Source organism: Heteronotia binoei, chromosome 6 (genome assembly GCF_032191835.1).
Source record: "Heteronotia binoei isolate CCM8104 ecotype False Entrance Well chromosome 6, APGP_CSIRO_Hbin_v1, whole genome shotgun sequence".
In the NCBI taxonomy this organism is placed as follows: Eukaryota; Metazoa; Chordata; class Lepidosauria; order Squamata; family Gekkonidae; genus Heteronotia; species Heteronotia binoei.
In genome coordinates this window covers 115,791,390-115,811,436 of record NC_083228.1, presented here as the reverse complement: position 1 = coordinate 115,811,436, position 20,047 = coordinate 115,791,390, and the positions used below count along the sequence as shown (strand labels likewise).

The following is a 20,047-nucleotide window of genomic DNA, read 5'->3' as shown; positions in this document are numbered from 1 at the left end:
TTCATGTCTTGCAGCTCTCAAACATCTGATGTTTATTCTAGGTGGCTCTTACAGTAAACAAGAGTGTCACCCCAGTATAGACAAAGGGAAATCTAACAGGCATTGTAAAAAATCATAAAATCACAAAGTTGGAAGGCAACTCCAGACTCATCTAGGCCAGCCCCCCACACAATGCAGAAAAATTCACAAATATCTCTCCCCACACACCCCAGTGACACCTGCTCCAGAAGGGGGGGGGGCTGGAAACCCTCCAGGATCCCTGGCCAAATTGGCCTGGAGAAAAATTGCTGCCTGGAACCTACACTGCCCTGAGCCTGTATGCAGGAAGAGTGGGGTAGAAATTCAATAAATCAAATCTATCAAAGTGGTGGCCAGCATTTCCCTGGGCATGTTAAGAAAGGGCCTCACAGTTTGATTGGCTTGCCTCCAAACTCCCACAGTCACTTCTCCTTGTGACAGGGGAAGCAAATTCTGCAAGTTCTCCCTTCATCTATACCTCCTATGCCTTCTGCCAAGGGCTCCTTGAGCTTTAGGATTGGCTTCTCCAGAGGCTGCAGTGGGAAGGGGGAAATATTCATGTGTGAATCAGGCTCTATTCAAGGTTCTTTAGATCCAAGCCATTTCATGTAGACACAGTAATTAATCTGATTTCACACTAGAGCTTTAATCCTGGTTTAACTCTGTCCCCAAACTGACTTTCTACACTGGAATCATAGAATCAGAGAAACCAACTATGACTCTATGATTCTATGGTTTTAGTGTAGAAAATCAGTTTGGGGACAGAGTTAAACCACAATTAAAGCTCTAGTGTGAAATCGGACCACAGTGAAGGCTCTTCTCAAGAGCACTTTACCCCCATTTGATCAAGCAGTCTTTCCAGACTTACAAGAGCCTTGTAAACTCTTGGAGGATTGGCTACATCAGGGGTGCGTGACCTAATATGCAAAGGAGTTCCTGCTAGAATTCCACCCTGAGTCTTCCAATCCACATTTGTACGTAATCATGCCATACACAGAACCATGTATTATATTCAAGATTTGTATGCTTCCTTGTGGACCTGCAGATTATATACATAATTTAACAGAGAAATGCCATTCAGTGGTTATGTTGTCATACACAGTCCATTGTCCTTGTCATACACAGTCCATTTAAAAGGAATCCTGTACTAATCCAAAAGGGTTCCCTGACTCTCATAGGAGAAGGAACATAGCAGCAAGGAGTGTCCTAGTAAGGCTTGAGACGGATTGAGTTCCTAAAGAGCTGAAAGCAGTATGGTATACATATCTTAATTTCATGTCACATGTCTTTGTACAGTGCGAAACCTGCAAAAAGTCCAGGTTGATGCATACAATTTAAGTTCCAATACATTTTGGGGGAAAATATAGATCACAATTTCTGGTGTCAGCATACAGTTGCAATCTGTTCCTTCTCAAGTTCATTTAAGGCCTTCATAAATGTCAGCGCAATTCCTATCTATTTTTATTTTATTTTATCAAATTCATATCTTGCCCTCCCCTAACGGGCTCAGGGCAGCATAAATTAAAGAGGCCAGAACAGGATAAGGCAGCCCAGCCTTATAGTCTCGCTGAATCAAATCAGGCTTTAAGACTTGAGAGGGCATCAGCGGCAAGAAACCGAAGTCTCTTGCATGATATCTTGCCAGTACCTAATCATTTCGTCAGAAGAAATGCCATGTACTGCAATCAGGTGCTTGTATTTACAGATATCAAAGCTAATTCTCTTTAAAAAGAATTCTGCATCTTCTGCAATATAGACACTCTCCCCAAGAATATTTAAGCAAATCCCAACATAGACATCTTCAAACTTAATGGGTTTGACATGATGCATCATCTCATAAACCCTGCAAGCTAACCTGGAATTAAGGATGTAACCAAATCCACTGCAGTATGGAGGATAAACATCAAATGGATATTCACTGTAAGAAATATATGTTTTCAGGAAAAATACTCTTTTAGCGAGATTATTAATTAAGGGGTATCCAACAATGAAGTTTTCTGAAGCATTTTGTTTTAGAAGAAATTTCACTAAGTTACCAGTGTTGATGAAGACATCAGAGTCCGTTTTCATAACGTACTGAGTATTGGGACAAAACTCAGCCACCCACCTGAAGGCCATGATTGTTTTCAAGGTGAGGTTGTTATATGTGTCAAGAAAGTCTTGACGGATTATGTCTCCGTAGAGAATGCTTTCATCTTCTATCGATAAGGTTAAACTGTCTTCTGTTTCTCCTCCTTGGCCCAGTAGAAACAGTGTCTGAACCTGGTTGCCCCACCAGGATTTTTGAGAGCCCCACGTAATCCTAATGGTTTGTCTCGCCTTCACATCTGCAGGTCTTGAAGTCACCAAAATAACCAAAAATGGGTTGCTCTCTTCACACTTTATTTGCTCACGTAACGTGAAGACAAATTTCTGCTTATAAACAGGTTCATATTCGTAGAAATACATCCAGTTTATATGTTCTATCACAGGGTGGGAGGGAATTGCCATATAGCATATCGTTAATATGGCAGAGATGAGAGATACACTCCAGAAAACCCTTTTCAAGCACATCAAAGGCATGACTGTCTTCAAAACACCCACAAAGAGAAGAATGACTGGGAAAGAAACAGCAGGGGCTAGGCCAGAAATTCTTGGCTGGAAAAGAAAAATCAATCAAGTTAGCATATGGAAAATACAAGCTTCAAGTTTAGAATACCCAAATCTATGTGAAAGAGATTGCTTAAAATCATGATAATCACAAGAGTTACTACTTATTTGTTTGCATTATCTGAAAACGGTACATCAGCCAGGCAGTGATAGTGACAAAAAGACCTTGAGGGCTGGAGAGAAGGCATCTTGCCTGTTCTTGGCTCCCACCAACGAAAAAGTAGTTTGATTCTAGGGTTGCCAGTTCTGGGGTGCGTTCACACAACACTAAATAATGTGTTTTGCAAGTGGATTTTTGCTATTCTTCCATAGTAAAAATGCAGTTGCAAAACACATTATTTAGTGTAGTGTGAACGCACTCCTGGGTTGGGAAATACCTGGAGATTTTTGGAGTGGAGCCTGGGGAGGGTGAGATTTGGGGCGAGGAGGGACCTCAGTAGGAGATGATACCATACAATCCATCCCCCATCTTCATGAGAAGAAGCGATCTTGGTCATCTGGAAATCAACTGTAATATCAGGAGATCTCCAGGTGCCTCCTGGAGGTTGGGAACCCAAGAAACTTTAGTTCTTTGGCAGAGTGCAGTGGCACAAAGGGGGAAGTCCCATCCTGTACAACATCTGACTGCCACACGTGGTGCATTTCCACCACCGGGCCATCTCCAAAGAAGCAGCAGCAATGGGAATTCACCCTCTGAGTCAGATTGAAGAACGAGCATTAGATATAATGCCTCTCTCATTCTGTCTTTGTTGTACTGCTCCATGGATATTGTAAGGTTTCTTGATGGCCATATTTGGTAGAAATGGGGAAGGAAACCTTGTAATTTTTTTTAAAGCAATTTAATATCACAAAGTAATAGTGCACAAATATTGCATCTGATCTTACACAGGTTCACTTTTTTTGCAATGCACAGAGCTATGCGTGGTGAAGCACAGCAATGCACTGTTTTCACCCGCATGACCACCCTCACAGCATGTAGAACATTGCATGTATCTTCTTTCATGTCAGTAAATTAATCCACAAAGTACAATGGCCTGTGAGACTTTACCAACTTGTTAACTCAACACAAAGATTGACTAAACAACAATAACATACAAGTGCAAATCTAAACTGTAGAACACTCACATAATAAAACAGGAGTCAAACATGCATCCCACAGACAATCCAACAGGGTTCCCATCCAACCCCCAAGCAAAATGGCTCCCTCTTTCTTCCTTCTCTGGGGCTGCTGCCACCATCACTTCACAGCTGGCTTTTGCAGCTGTGTCCAGCAGCAGGGAACCAATCCACGTCTTCCTTCCCTCCATTGGCTGAGCTTGCCTCCTTTGGGAGGGAGGGGGAGGGAAAGCAAAAGGCAGTGCTCCTGCAGCAGAACAAGAACAGGCTCCTCCCCTAAGAACAGCCATGTGTTTTCAGGTATAAGCTTTTGTTCTTTTTCAGAGGAAGGAAGGGAGGATGGATTCTTCTGCCAAGCACAATATACACTGACATCACTGTGCTCTGCTGTTTTGAGATTTGGATGCTTTTCACATTGCCATTCTAAACCAGATGGTATTCATTCTGGCCCATCATCTAATAAAGCAATAGAGGGATGGGAATTTCACATAGCAGTTCTCCTTCCGCAATGAGCCATCTCTGAAGCACTATTACCTTTTCAAACACTGCCACTTGTGCGCATGATCTTCCTCCACACCCTTTTAAAAAAACTTTCTAATGAGATTGCTAAAGAGCTAAATCAGTATCGCAGTTCAATGCCATAGCAGCTTCATAGAGAGAGACACACATTTTTAAAGGCTTTCCAAGTTGGGAGTGGAGGCAGCATTTGGTGGGGGCGGGGTTGTGGATTTATTTTAGAATTGTGCTTGTGCAAACATGTGCTTTTGCAAACCTTGGTGGGCAGAGTGAATAAGAGTGACAGACTTAAAGGCTTGTGCTGTCTGTCTCAGAAGCCCTTTGGAAAAGAAAAAGAGAGATGCCAGCATTTCACAGAAGCCCCAGAAACCAAGCAAAAATGTTTCTGCTTGGAAAAAAAGAGCGCCGAAAACACATGCCTGTGTTTCTCAAGTCACCTTGAGAAAGAATTTGTAAAAGCTTGTATGCTGATTATCTTATTTAAAAGGAAACAGAGAAAGGTGGGGTTCTACTTCCCCCTCCTGCTTCCTTTTCCTCTGCTCCCAGAAGCTGGGGCTTCCTTGCTCAGGTAGGCTTAACAAAATGGGGCACTACAACTGGGGCACAGACACAGAGAGCCTGGTTTTAAAGCATAACCCCTCCAAAAAGCCTCCCATTTTTTTTCCTTCCCCCAGAAGTGACTGACCTGAGCTGAGAAGTCTTTAAAAAATAAATAATCCAGCAAAGAAGTCCCAGTGGGTACCCTGAGAGAGTTACCAGCCATTTGGAAAGATGGAGTCCCCCATGGATGACAGCGAAGAGGAGGATGAAGAGGAATGTTTCAGCCAATCAGCATATGTCTTTAAAGCAGCAAGGAGAGGGGAGGAGGGAGTGAGGTGCATGTTTAAAAAGGGCAAAGGAAGATTGTGCAGGCACACACACACACTGCAGGAAGTGGTATAGCTGGCCATTTCACACAGCACAGTGATTCAGAAGCGCAAGGAAGGGTTTGGTGGCAGAAGAAACTGGTTTTTGTCATCAAAAGCTCAGTCATGCTCTGCTAAGAGGACACAAGTGGGTTTGTGTGAACAGGTAAATATATTCAGTTGGTTACTGAAACGGATCCATCTGAAATGATAAGAAAAATCTGTTAGTAAACAAATACTAAAATGGAATACATAGGCTGTCTGAAAAGGACCTTGGTCGCTCTCTCACGCACACACATATTCAGGTGTATTAAAGGGAAGGGGCACATTGGGATAATAGGAAAGGAAAATTAAAAGGAAATTATTTTGGCTAATTCTGAAAAAGATTTAAAAAAAAGATTATGTTTCTCACTGCCTATCTGGGATTTTATTTTCTTTCAAAAAGATCCTGATTAAGAATTAAAACACTTGGCTTGGATTCTATAGTTTAATGACTGCAAGTAGATGGCTAAGTATATAAGAGAGCCAGTTTGGTGTAGTGGTTAAGTGCACAGACTCTTATCTGGGAGAACCGGGTTTGATTCCCCACTCTTCCATGTGCACCTGCTGATGTGCCTTTGGGCCAGCCACAAATTCTCTCAAGAGCTGTTCTGCTCAAGAGCAATTATGGGAGAGCTCTCTCAGCCCCACCTGCTTCACAGGGTCTCTGTTGTGGGGAGGGTGAGGGAAAGTTTAATAAAACCATTTAAAAACCTTCATATATTTTAACACTTTATATTGTAACAGAGGTCCAATTTTAACATTCCCATATTACAAAAAAAAGTCTATGAGCACCCGGATGTAGGCTCATTTCGTCAATAGACTTCCTCGGGAGTAATCCTTTCTATGTTTCTTCCAGGGTTAACAGCCTCTAGTACCAACCAAATGTTAATGTTCTTCTGCAACATTTTCTCTCTCATTCACTCAATGACAATTAAGTGTATATATTTTTCATATAAGAGCTTGAGCCAGTCCAAACTTATTCATTTAAACAGATGCACAAGCCTTCTGGAGTTTGCTGTCCTATAGCCCTCTACGATATATTAAGCAAGCTGTTCTTTAGATGGCCAGTTGCGCTTATATTTTTTATAATTGATTGTACATTTTTAATTTTAATATCAAGCAAGCCCTTCTTTTGACAGCAATTTAGCTCAAAGCCACTTAAGTGTATGATTTTAAGGGGGCCAGTACTGTGCCTATTCTGAATCCAAATACCTCTTAGAATTTACTGGCATTTTCTTCCAAGCACTGTTCATATCTTACCTCTGTCAGAGAAGCCTAAAAGAAATGGCACTTTCTTGAAGAGGGAATTTACTGCCCTCTGTTGAAATTAGATGCCTCAGTTAACTCATAATTCCAGGAAAAGAAGAAAAATTCAGATTTATACCCCGCCCTTCTCTCTGAATCAGAGACTCAGAGCAGCTTACAGTCTCCTATATCTTCACCCCCAACAACAGACACCCTGTGAGGCGGGTGGGGCTGAGAGGGCTCTTACAGCAGCTGCCCTTTCAAGGACAACTCAAAGTAACACCCCCCCTCCCAAAAAAATGGTAGACTGTTGAACTATACAGATCTGTGTGTGTGTGTGTATTCTGGACTCTATATGGATGGTGAAAGCTATTCTATGGGGCCATTCACGTACATGAAAGAAGAAGATGCTATACATACTTAGGGGATTCCTAGTTATGCAGGAAAAGATGACGTGGGCTGTGATCATACACACTAAATAATGCACTTTCAATGCACTTTCCAACTGGATTTTACTGCATGAACTGGCAAAATCCAGCTGGAAAGTGCATTGAAAGTGGATTGTTTAGTGTGTGCGATCGCATCATTAGAGTCTCAGATGAGGACCTGGAAGACCTGGGTTTGAATCCCCACTGTGCTACAGAAGTCTGCTGAGTGAGCTCGGGCCAGGCACACAGAGGGTTGTTGTAAGGATAAGATGCAGGAGAGGAGAAGGAGGTAAGCTGCTTCATATCCCCCCTGAGACAAAGACAGAGTATAAATGGACAGATGATTAAATAAAATTGTAAATAAAACGGAAGGGGAAACGAGTTTTCAAAACCAAATCTAAATATGCTCCAGAAGGCATGAAGTTTAGAGAGCAGCTCAGCATCAATTATAGAGAAAAGGGGGAGGACAAGAAATCAGCCTGTTCAGTTCCCCAAGAGTTTAGGGAATCCTAGAGAGGGAGATTTTGGAGGATGGAATGGGATTTCTAAACTGATTTCACTCCTGTGATTCTCTGCAACCCCCCATCCCAGTCTTGTTCTTAGCTATTCCTGTTGTCTACTGGGAACAGTGAATATAGTGCTAAATTTAAACTCAGAAGGTAAAAGGTTTTTGTACAGTGTGGCGGAACCGGCCCGATTCTGCCTTCAGGCCCGGTCCCGTCAGCTCCCTATGGAGTCGCCAACTCCTGGAGGGAGCTATTTCTCCTCCTGCCCCTTGGGCTCGCTGCCACCACCTGCTCAGTCCCGGGGTTCAGATTGAGAGGAACAGGACTCCCAATCCCCCTCTCCAGCTGTGAGGCCAGGCCTCAAGGTCCTCTGCCACCCTGCACTAGGGTTTCACAGAGACCTCAGCGCTTCTTTGGGGCACCCCTGGAGGATTGGCACCTTATCCAACTGCATGCCTTCCCCCTTCCCCGGGGCCCCCTTCTCAAAAACAGCGTGGTCTAAAGCGGTCTGGGGATCTAGGTGGTACAGAGATTGACTGCCAGCATTTAAACAGTAAAAATATATTTATTTAAAAAGAGAAAAAGATAGGAAAAGAAAAACAAAACAAAAACAGTTGCATCTACCAAATTAGCACAGCACAGCCCAGCTCAGCACAGCCCAGCACAGCACAGCACAGCCCAGCACAGCCACCAGTATAACAAAGAAAAGGTGATTATAAACGCATCCGGCTGGCCCTGCTCTAAACTTGCCCTGTCTTGTGAATTACTTACTTAGTCTGCCTGCCTGGGCCTTCCCAGGCAGGAGCCTCCATTGCTCACCACATGCTCACTCCAGCCCCAGTTCAAATCTGGCTTCTCTTCCTGCCTAACACATGCAAGGAACAACAGCACTTCCTGCCTCTCTAGGGGATCTTCCCCCTAGCGTTGTTGGTTTGGCTCTGGAAGGGAGGGGGGGAGTGAGGGGAAGGCTACAAAGCCCTGCTGAGGGATTTACTGATCCCTGCCTTTTTGGATGAAGCACCAACACTCTAAGATGGTGTTTCTCCACATACAGGTAAGAGGCATATTACATATTTATCCTCATGTGTCAAGTGTGTCTGCAAAAATGCCTTAAAAATGAAATTTTAAACCAAAATATGGCTGAAATAGCCACAGATCTCTGATTCGGGCCACCTTTCTGGGACAGGATGTCCATTAGGGACAATACTTCCTCTAAGCTGTGGAGTCTTGTGAGCAAAAATATTACTTCATGAGCTACTGACATGAAAGTTGTGAACTACCACATAAATTAGTTTGCTTTGGTGTCATTTTTCCTGAGCTAAGACAAAAATGTGTGGGTCAGAGGTTAAAAAATTGTGAGCTAGCTCACACTAACTCAGCTTAGAGGGAACACTGGTTAGCGATACTGTATGTTAATACTGAATTAATTAATTGACTCACCAGGATTTCTGCTGCCGTGTTGGAAGGTTGCTCCTCTCTGTTGCCTGCCTTTAAGGTGGTCCAGACTGCTCCCCAAGTCTTGATGGTCTCTAAGGTGTATTGGACTTGAATCTTTAAGAATTGTGTTATACATGTGCAGTTGTGGGCTTCCACACTTCTGTCATTCTTCAAATTATGTGAAACAGAATTGCATTGCACAGGAGGACATTTTGATTTGCTCGTTGATTTAAAACATCTGTATGCTGCCTTTCCACCCAATTTAGAGTCCCCAAGGTGTGAACAATCAAAACAATATTAAAAGAGAGAGAGTGTTGCATGCCTGTGTGTGTTTAAAATAAAATATATGAACACAGAGACCACAGACAGGGAGGAGGGGCAATGAGATTTAGTGTGGGAATGGAAACTGGAATAAGGTATGGTTGGTAGGCAAAGGACCAGCAATCCATACAAAAGCTAAGTAAACCTTGATCCTCAAAAAAAATGCTTGAATGGGACACTGCAAGCTTTTGAAACCATGATCAATAAGAACACAAGAGAAGCCATGTTGGATCAGGCCAATGGCCCATCCAGTCCAACACTCTGTGTCACACAGTGGCAAAAAATTTTATATATACACACACACTGTGGCTAATAGCCACTGATGGACCTGTGCTCCATATTGTTATCTAAACCCCTCTTGAAGGTGGCTATACTTGTGGCCGCCACCACCTCCTGTGGCAGTGAATTCCACATGTTAATCACCCTTTGGGTGAAGAAGTACTTCCTTTTATCCGTTTTAACCTGTCTGCTCAGCAATTTCATCGAATGCCCACGAAGAAGTTGTGTTTTTAGACAGAGGGAGTCTTTGGAAGACCTAGGCCTAGGGATTGCTGTCTCACTCACACCTTTACTAACACCTGCAGACTCCAACAAAAATCACAGCATAACATGGCTGTTCAAGATGCACATAACTAGGTAGGGACTAAATTTTGTTATGCCACATCTGTTCATTTTAATACAGCTTACAACACATTTAAAATCAAAAGAGCACTTCTAACTATGGTTACTCAGAAGTAAGCCCCATTGCATTCAAAAGAGCTTATTGGACTTCAGCCAAAGGCTAGATAATGATAGGCCGTACTCCTCCCTTCCCAAGAAATTAGCAAACAAAACAAAAAAATCAGGAGGTGACTCCGAAAGATCAAGTTCAGACTGGGAGTCATTGGTTTACTACAGAAAGCTGTTGCCCCTCCTTAGAGTACTGTAAAGAGTGTCCACTGTTAATCTTACTGTACAAATTCATCAGCAGTTTGGAATGATCCATTCCACACCACTATTATCATTTAGACATTACTCTGCAAAATACACCAATGTATTCCGACTGCTAAATTGTCTAGCCTTGTCTTTTAAGAATTTCCCCTTCCCAGCCTGCTATTTTACCCCTGTGCACTTACACCTGCCAAAGCAGGCTCTGGCTCTGAGCACTTCAATGTCACAATAAATCTATTAAAGGTGCCAGAAGCCTCTTTGTTGTTCTAGCTGCAACAAAGGAGCAAAGCTGTACCTCTGGGACTCCTCTCTATTTAGCATCAGCTTCTGCGCTGGGAAATGGCTGTGAAGGGGAAACTCCCGATCGACTGTGTTGATCACTTTTGCAACTACCAAAATTGATACCAAAACCAATTCCTTTTTAAGATTACCCAAAACCTGTTGGCTTATGTGCTTGGTATCATTTGCAAGAACCTTTAACTATGAAACTCAATGGCATCCTCGGTCTGTTCCAGCCATCCACATTTAAACCATTATGTACACAGGTAAAAACCTGTTCTAGACATAAACCCAAATACTGTTATGCTCCCAATTTGTGCCTGATATTATCCCTGCCTACTCTTCTGCTTTCAGCAATCTCAGAAAAGATACAAGGGGTGATCTTTATGGTAGAAGGAAATCAGTGGGCATAAAAATCAAGAAAAATACAAAAAAGATCAACTTTAAAGTGTCTGCGTAATGCACAAAGGCAGGTGTAGAGATCAATCTTTGAACAATCACGGTGGAGGGGATAGCATACCATCCCCTGTGCCTCCTAATCCACCTAATGCTCCTGTTCCACCACCCAGCCCACTGGAACCCCTTCTGTGTGTTCAACTCACCCATCTAGGAAGTCTTCAGCCACCTCCACCAGGTTTCTTTCTTTCCACCAGCTCCAGCGTGAAAGATGACTGCCAACTAGCTTCTCTTAGGTATTTGCCGCCCCCCCCCCCTGCCCCGGCCCAATATCTCATTGGTGCCTTAGTAAACCCTTCCTTTGCAACACACAAAGAAAAGGTTCCTAAACACAGAGGAAATCATGAATGAAAGAGAGGGCTCAGGAGTCAGTAGCTTTGTCTGTAAACAAGCTGTTCTGGCTACCTGTGTCACATCTGCCAATTCCTCCTGGAAGCTGAACAAAAAGTCAGGACTTTAAACTGCAGTGAATTAGCAGCAGGGTGTATTTCCCTCACTTTCTCCTACACTACAAGCAATGCAAAAAGCAAAGACCAATGGTCATTTTTAAAAACTCAGCCCTTCTTGTGTAGAGCAAGTGTGATTTTAAATTAAAATAAGTTAAAACATTGAACATTTGCCCTGCAAATGTATCCTCACCAAGTGTTGCTAATCCCCAGTTGGGGGCAGGGGGTCACCTGGTTTGGAGGCCCTCCCCCCACTTTAAGGTCAACAGAAAGTGGGAGTGGGGGGAGAGAAATGGCTGCTGGGCACTCCATTTTATCTTATGGAGACCAATTCCCATAGAATATAATGGAGAATTGATCTGTGGGTATCTGGGGTTTGGGGGACTGTTTTTTGAGGTAGAGGCACTAAATTTTCAGTACAGTGTCCACTGCCTCTCCTCAAAACATCCGCCAAGTTTCAAAAAGATCAGATCAGGGGGTCCAATTCTTTGAGCCCCAAAAGAAGCTGCCCCTATCCTTCATTATTCCAAATGGAGGAAAGGCATTTAAAAGGCATGTGGTCCCTTTAAATGTGATCGCCAGAACTCTCTTTGAAGTTCAATCATGCTTGTCATACCTTTGCTCCTGGCTCCACCCCCAAAGTCTCCTGGCTCCACCCCCAAAGCTCCCAGATATTTCTTGAGTAGGACCTGGCAATCCTACCTAGGAAGGGAGAAACACACTGTCTGGCATGGTTCCTTCCATTGCACAGATGGCCTAGGATTGCCAGCTCCGGGTTGGGAAATACCTGGAGATTTGAGGGGTAGAACCTGAGGAGGGCAGGGTTTGGAGATGGGAGGGACTTCAGTGGGGTAAAATGCCATAGAGCCCTACCCTCCAAAGCAGCCATTTTCTCCAGATGAACTGATCTCTGTAGCCTGGAGATTGGTTGCAATAGCAACTTTAGGTTGTTGCTGTTCACCAAATATAGGCTGGCAACCCTGATGGCCAGGGGATGAGGCTAAATTAAGGTACTTTTAATATGGCTTCTGTGGACAAATCATCCTCTGTAATGCAGAAAGGATTAGGTCCTGTCTGGAGTATCTGACAAAGAGCGTTTGGACTCTCAAAAGCTCATACCCCAATTATCTTGTTGGTCTCTAAGGTGCTACTGGACTTGAATCTAGCTGTTCAAAAAAGCCCTGTGTGAAACAATGATGATGTTGGGGTGTGGCCTAATATGCAAATGAGTTCGTGATGGACTTTTTCTACAAAAAAAGCCCTGCTCAGAAATGACAAGTAATTGAATAACATACAATGTCTATTTACTATTTACAAAATACAGGAACTAAAATGGTAAAGATTATTCTAACACCCATCTGAAACACATGATGGCATCCACAAAGTTCTTAACCATGGAAACTCTCTTTTTTTCCCAGAGGAAATTTACAAAGGAAAACAAGGTAAGTCTCACACATGTTATGTTTTATTATGGCATATCATGAAATTATTTACAAACCAAGGACAAATTATGTTGAGGAAAAATAGTCACATAATAGAGACAAAAGTCCTTTATTTGCAAGGCCTGGCCTTGTTCCTAGAAAATATGCCTGAGGAAACCCTCTTAGTTATACATCATTTGGCTAGCTTTCTCTATCAATGCGGTCTGTTTAGAGGAATTTAAATGCAGTTATCAAGTAAAGCAGATCTTCAGCAACCTGTTCTTTTCAGGACTCCAGTTTAATAATCTTCATTAAAGTAGGTAGAATCTCTATTTCAGCCCTCAGTATATAGGCTGGAATGATTCAGATGTACCCAAAATGGTTTTTAGTGGTCTGCTCTTCCGTGCCTGAAATACTGTAATATCCATACATCCATTTAATAACTGGTGGTATAAATTTGATTTTAAAATTCCCACAGTAGATTCAATGGAATCTGCTTAATCCTACAGTACTTGGAAATGATTGATAAGCTTTTAGCCTGCCTGACTCGAAATGTTTATTCCAACAGCTAACAACAAAAAGACTATTCCTATTCAGACTTGACAGGACAATCTGCTTTACTTGGCAACTGCATTTAAATTCCTTTAAAGGACAGCTTTAGGTTCTTTCCGCATAGTCAACACTTAAATGTTCTTAGAGCAATAGGTACCCAAGGTGCTATAACACATTTTACATATGAGACAAAATTACCATGTAATCAACATAAAGTAAGATCAGTACTTTCTTTTGTCAATAGAGGAAGGGGAAAATGTATTCTTTCAATTCTGCTGTGGTATGTAATTTATATAAGAACAAGCAGGAAAACTGCAAACATTCACAGAATCTTTTCTCGTCCCCTGGTTCTCTTCCCTATTCTATCCCTTCTTTCCCTCTCCTTTGTAGACTCCTCCCCTTCCTTCTCTCCCTCCAGTCCTTCTGCTTCATTTGGCTTCTGTTCCTGTTTTCCCCTTTCCCTCCACTCTACCTTTGTTCTTCTACATCTTTCTTCTTGGCCAACCTGCCTTTGTCCCATGATTCATCTTGAGTTTCAAAATGAATCTACTGTGGCAGTAATTTCACATGAGACTGGCATTTAAAATCTTTATTTTATCCTCTCCTATTTTAACGGTAAGGTTATGCTAAAACCTGAGGCTTTGGTCTGGTTTGTAGAAACGGCTCCCTTACATGTCTATAGCTCCATTGTGAGGATCTCTTTATTCTCATTCTCAGGCCGTTCAGAATTAGATATAGGATAATGAAGCACAGTAGCTGAATGTAGTACTGTTTCATGCTCAGATAACAGCAGTCATTTTAGAGTATAGTCCTGTATTTGGAAAATAGCTAATAAAGACTACAAGTTTCCTACCTCATATAACAGCAGTCAAATTAGAGCAGGCGTGGCCAAACTTGCTTAACATAAGAGCCACATAGAATAAATGTCAAATGTTTGAGAGCTGCAAGACCTGAATGCCAAATGTTTGAGAGATGCAAGGAAAGAAGGCAAATATATGAGGAGGGAGAGAAGGGAGGGAGCTGTGAAAATAAAACAACTTTAAATGCATTGTCCAAGCCACCAGCTGGCTTGGCTTGCAGAAGTGATTTAAAGAGACAAATGCCTTCTCCAAGCTGGCTGATGGGGTGGTAGAAGTTTCAAGAGCCATACAATGTGTGAAAGAACCACATGTGGCTCCTGAGACACAGTTTGACCACCCTGTATTAGAGTATAGTCCTGTGTCTGGAAAATAGCTAATAAAGACTGCAAATATGGTCACATAATTTTTATTGGTGAAATACATTAGAAATGTGGATGAGGAACATTACACAGTACACAAGTATTATCAAGATGCATCTCTTGGAGCACTCCATGCCATCTCAACAAATGGGTGTTTTATCATAGCCATAGATTTTGTTGAAATTTTGCAGAGGCATTATTACCATTGAAATGTATCTATAGCAACTTTTTAAAAATTCTGTCACGGGGGGCATGGCCATCCTCCTCTCAAAATTCATGCAGGAGCATATTTCCTATAAATATGTGCTCATTCTTGTTGCCACTTACCTGAAATGATCTTGTTATCATGTTGAAAACAGTACACCAAGGGTTGGATCCCACAGAGCATTTCCATGGATGAAAGGCTTTCAGCCCACAGAACACAACTTTCTCATCTCCCCCCGCCTTCAGCTGCAGCTCAAAATGACCCCAAATAAAGGTAAATCTAGTTAACTTGCTACCTCACTTCCCAGCCCAAAATTTTATGCTCTACCCTAACAATGTGAAAGGAATATCACAACTGAAACAAGACAACAAATAGCCTGTCTCTATCTTGAGGGAAGAAGTTAAAAATAAATCCAAAGAGCAACTTTCATCTTTTAGATGGTGTAGTAGCTTTTGTTTCTTCTTCCTATAACAGCTGAAGGAGCATTAAAAATTCAGCAGGTGCTGTTTCCCAACAGGGATGATGATAAGTTCTACTGATTATGATGCTTTTAAAGGCACCGAAAAAAATGCCAGAAACAATAGCAGTGTAAACACCCTTTCACTGGGAACAACAAGTCTGAATTCCCTATAGCTTTTCATCAGGTTGGCTATTTATCAAGCTGGACATTCCCTTCCTCTTCCCTTTCCTTTCCCTTTGCCTTCCCTTCTCTTCTCCTTCCCCTTCTTTCTTTCTGATCATCCAGCCTGATAAAGAGTTCTGGGGAACTCAAAAGCCTGTTCACTATTATGTGATACTTGGGCTAGTCTCAACAACACAGATGCTTTACCAGGAGAAGTGTGAAACCATTTTTGGGAAGGAAAGAGAAGAAATGCTTTGAATGGGACCCTGTTGAAGCCATCTTCTGCAATCAAGGTGTTGTTAGGGTTGCCAGCCTCCAGGTGGGGCCTGGAGATCTCTTGCTTTTACAACTGATCTCCAGCTGGCAGAGATCAGCTCCCCTGGAGAAAACGGCTGCTTTGAAGGGTGGACTCTACAGCATGCAGAAACCTCTCCCCTCCCCTAACCCCATCATCTCCCAGATCAACTTCCAAAGTTTCCAGGTATTAGGGTTACCAGTCCCCAGGTGGGGGCAGGGAATCCCCCAGTTTGGAGGCCCTCCCCCCACTTCAGGGTCATCAGAAAGTTGGGGGGGGGCAGGGAAATGTCTGCTGGGAACTCTATTATTCCCTATGGAGACTTATTCCCATAGAAAATAATGGAGAATTGATCCGCGGGTATCTGGGGCTCTGGGGGATCTGTTTTTTTAGGTAGAGGCACCAAATTTGCAGCATAGCATCCAGTGCCTCTCCCCAAAATACCTCCCAAGTTTCAAAAAGATTTGACCAAGGGGTCCAATTCTATGAGCCCCAAAAGAAGGTGCCCCTATCCATTATTTCCTATGGAAGGGAGGCATTTAAAAAGGTGTGTGGTCCCTTTAAATGTGATGGCCGGAACTCCCTTTGGAGTTCAATTATGCTTGTCACACCCTTGCTCCTGGCTCCAACCCTAAAGTCTCCTGGCTCCACCCCCAAAATCCCCAGATATTTCTTGAATTAGATTTGGCAACCCTACCAGGTATTTTCCAACAGAGACCTGGTAACCCTATCCAAAGCAAAAGCCTGTCCTATTTTAACATCTAATAGGGCATGTATAGAGAGAGGGACAGAGGATTTGTGTTTTGGCTCATTTCTTTTGTAACATTTGCTCAGTCTGGGGCTGTTCTAAAAGAATGCTTGTAAACATTTTCAATAAATATTTTGTAACTTTGGATGCTGGGAGTAGTTCTTTGTACCACATAGACCACCACTGTCTCGGACACACTGTTTCAAAAGGAGTGCTGGGGGAGGCAGGCAGTTGGCAAGTGACCATTTCTCCAGGGGTGTGCAAGGCAGTAAACTGCCCCCATAGTGACCAGACACTGGGCAGCATGACACAGAGGCAAGGTCTCAGAACTTGGAAGGGAAGCTGGGAGTCCTGACTCTCCCAGTGGGCAAATCCATACAGAGGTCAGGTGGTAATGGTGAGCTACCTAAGTGAAAGAAAAACTTCTCCAGGTATGAGAGAAACCCAGGAAGGCATGGCGAAGACCAGAGCAGGCATATGCCACCACAATTCCATTCATTCTTCCCCCTCCCCAATGGAAAATCTCTAGCTTTCCTGTCTGTAAGGAAAGTGACACTTGACCATTTGGCATCTAAAGCCCTTGTAGCTGACGAGTGACTGTTCTGTTTTCCTTGTTTTTTCCTGGCTAGGTTGTCTGCAAAGCTGAAGAGCTAGAAGGCTCTTCTGCTAGGAGATTATTCATACCCACCAGATTTCTCCTTTCAAATCCAGTTAATCAAGAAAAACTGCCTTTAGTAAAGTCTGAACATGGGGAAAATTACAGACTCAATTATAATAAACTTGGATGACATTCCAGGTTCTTCACACGTTTAAAGACCTTAACAACCTGGGACCTGCATACCTTTTGAACCGCATCTTCCAGTGTACTCCTGTGCACCAGTTGTGTTCATCAAACAGTCTTCTTCTGGTGGTATTCTTACCCAAGATAGTAAATTTGGAAACAGTTTGGTCATATGCACTCTCTGTGGTAGGTCCTACCAGAATATGTGTAGCAGGCTGCTTGCAGAAAGGCAGGCTAGTCTGTTCCACTCTATGAGGGATTTGGTGGAGTTTGAACTGTTTTGGCCATATTTAATGGTATATATTGGCTTTAAGTGCATGCTGGCTTTTAATTGCATTTTACTGTTATTGGTTTTGATGTGTTTGAGCATTATGATGTCACTTCCTGTAACATTTCCTGTTTTGTTTAGTTTGCAGAGATAAGGCTGAGTAGAAATATTTTAAATAAGTATATAAATTCACCTCCTATAATTTCTCATCCACATAAGGGACTCTGTTATGTTATGATCATACATCTATTTCTCTCTGTTTACCAATGTCAGTTCAGGTATACCTCCATTTTTTTTTCACTTTGAGTCTATTGGTGCTATCATGTCATGACTCCAGGAATATTAGCCAATGGTAGAAACAGAACTGGCACCAATTCACAATAGTAAAATGGCAACAATGGCAGCAATTTTGAGATGGGGAACCACTGCAAGCAGTTCAGAGGTTGACAGCTATGAACGATACTGTCCACATGTGTCCTTTCATTTAATTTATTGCTCTTATGACTACAGTCTTGAGCAGTTCAACAACAAAGCAGGAATGACAAGAATAATAATGATAGCCACAATAAATAGTTACAGTAATCATAGTGGCTAATAATTACAGCAAATACGATCAATGCATCATAAATGATGAATTCTACATATGTCAAGATGTTTGTCATCCTGAGAACACATAGCACAAGAGTGTCCACATACTGCAGAGACCGGGCATCTATTCTACACTGAAGCAATAAAGACAAATCACAACAATTGAGTTCCGGGGGTGGGGTGGGAATAATGTGACCATAATAAGGAAAGAATGAAAAAACTGAAGTGTTGACAGCACTGTTGAAAACCACTGTTTCTGAGTGCATGTGCAACCTTTGCTTCAGCAATTGCACAAAATTTGACTAGTGTAAAACCACCCATTGTTTCCTCAGTCTAATCAATATCTAGTTATACTCAGAACCTGTAATGTCATCTTCTCTTCTTTCTCTTTTGAAGTAATGGGACTGTAATAACAAGCAATTTGGATGACTGAGAGCTGAGAGGAAGGAGAGCTTTTTTAAACACTTGATTTTTTAGCTTTATCAAAAAAAAAATTAAGTAAGTCAAATCTGGTATGTAGAGAAGTTGCCCTCACTGGTGCAAAATTCCTCATTGATAACAAACTGGGTTTTGCATTGAACAGTTTCCATATACACTTGCACTTTAATCCAAAACAATGATCAGAACCAGTGCAGCAGATTCACAAATACTTGAGAAGGTTGCCGGACTCCTGCCCAGGTGTGTGTGTGGCATCAGAACATGTGTGCGATTATGTTATTATTAACTGAAAGTAAATTATTTAAATATTTATATGTTAGTATCTCCAATAAAAATGGAGATTTAAAATATATATATAAAGATCCAGTATATATATATATAAAGATCCAGTATGAATAGCTAATAAAACAGATAAATAGGTAAAATTTAGGCAGCATAAGATAGTAAAATTGGCTTTATATTCTAAAAATATAGCTGAAAGATCTAAGATACTAGTAGCTTTAAGGACAGAGTACTGAGTCTGCCCAAGAAACTGTCCCATCCATCTTCTTTGGAATTTATCTCTTTAAAAGCCTGCAAGGTCAGAGAGGTTTGGGTATGCCTAAGAAGCTGTTGTCCCTTGACTTGGATAGCTCAGGTTAGCCTGATCTCATCAGATCTCGGAAGCTAAGCAGGGTCAGCCCTAGCAAGTATTTGGATGAGAAACCTCCAAGGAATACCAGGGTCACAACGTGGAGGCTATCCAGGTCAGGGCAGAAGCCTTTTAATGGTTCACAATCCTGCAAGGAGGGCTCCATGAACTGCATCTACATGATAGTCACCTGACAGGGACAGGCAGAAATTGCTACATTAGCAGTGAGCTCTTTTTGTGCAGCTATGTTTGCAGAATGTGTCATAACTTGTGCTTAAGTCAAACAATGGAAACGTTGTGTGGTTACTCATGTTTTCACAGAGATAATCATGCTTCCTAATTGCTCCTTAAGCCAGGCAAATACCCAGCCTTATCACAATAACGCCTTAATCTAATGCCTGGACTATATTACTTATTTGCAATGTATTGAAGGATCTTGCAAATCTGAAATGTTTTAGGAAGCACTGAGGAGGAAGCAACAACATGGCAGTGGATAATGAAATAATGACAAAATTCCAGCACTAGTATCTCACTCTCTGCCAAGTGCTTCCATCTTTATTTATGTATTATTTCTTTTTATGCTGTATCCTGCCTTCCATCCACTACGAAGCTGAAGATGGCATATTTCAGATTCTCTGGTATCTCCCATCCAGGCACTGAGTCACACAGACCTGCTTTAGATCGGCAAGTTTTCTGCCTTTATGCCTTCCTTCATATCCATGAGGGCTGGAAACTTTGGCCAGGATCCACTTTTAATATGCACATATAGCTTCATGCCTGTCCAGTGTGATTTTTAACTTTGTCGTTGAATGGCAGATCCCACAGCTTGGAAAGTTCCCTTAATTCCCTTAAGCACTTTGTTGTGCAGCATGGTGAGGGGGGGCGGGGCGGTGTTTTCTAAGAAATACACTCAAAGTCCCCTTGGGCACACCAAGCTAATTTTGCAGTTCTATGGAATATCACCCAACACACACAGAGAGAGTTT

At 42.2% G+C, this 20,047-nt stretch overlaps 1 protein-coding gene across 1 annotated transcript; it reads right to left on the bottom strand.

Annotated features, from left to right (window-relative positions):
• Positions 1 to 1,554: 1,554 nt before the first annotated feature.
• On the bottom strand, positions 1,555 to 14,834 carry LOC132574345 (UDP-GalNAc:beta-1,3-N-acetylgalactosaminyltransferase 1-like). Its single transcript, XM_060242707.1, has 2 exons — positions 14,814 to 14,834; positions 1,555 to 2,655 (listed from the first exon to the last, which is right to left on the bottom strand). Exons 1-2 carry the CDS (start codon positions 14,832 to 14,834, stop codon positions 1,621 to 1,623), a joined length of 1,056 nt encoding a protein of 351 aa, XP_060098690.1. The 3' UTR covers positions 1,555 to 1,620.
• Between the last annotated feature and the right edge of the window lie 5,213 nt (positions 14,835 to 20,047).

What these genes read in the sequence shown, in the direction of transcription:
- LOC132574345 (XM_060242707.1), bottom strand. Translation starts at nt 14,834, where the DNA reads ATGATAACAAGATCATTTCAG. An exon ending in TGATAACAAGATCATTTCAG is followed by an intron (nt 2,656 to 14,813) that starts GTAAGTGGCAAC and finishes TTTCTTTTCCAG; the next exon opens with CCAAGAATTTCTGGCCTAGC.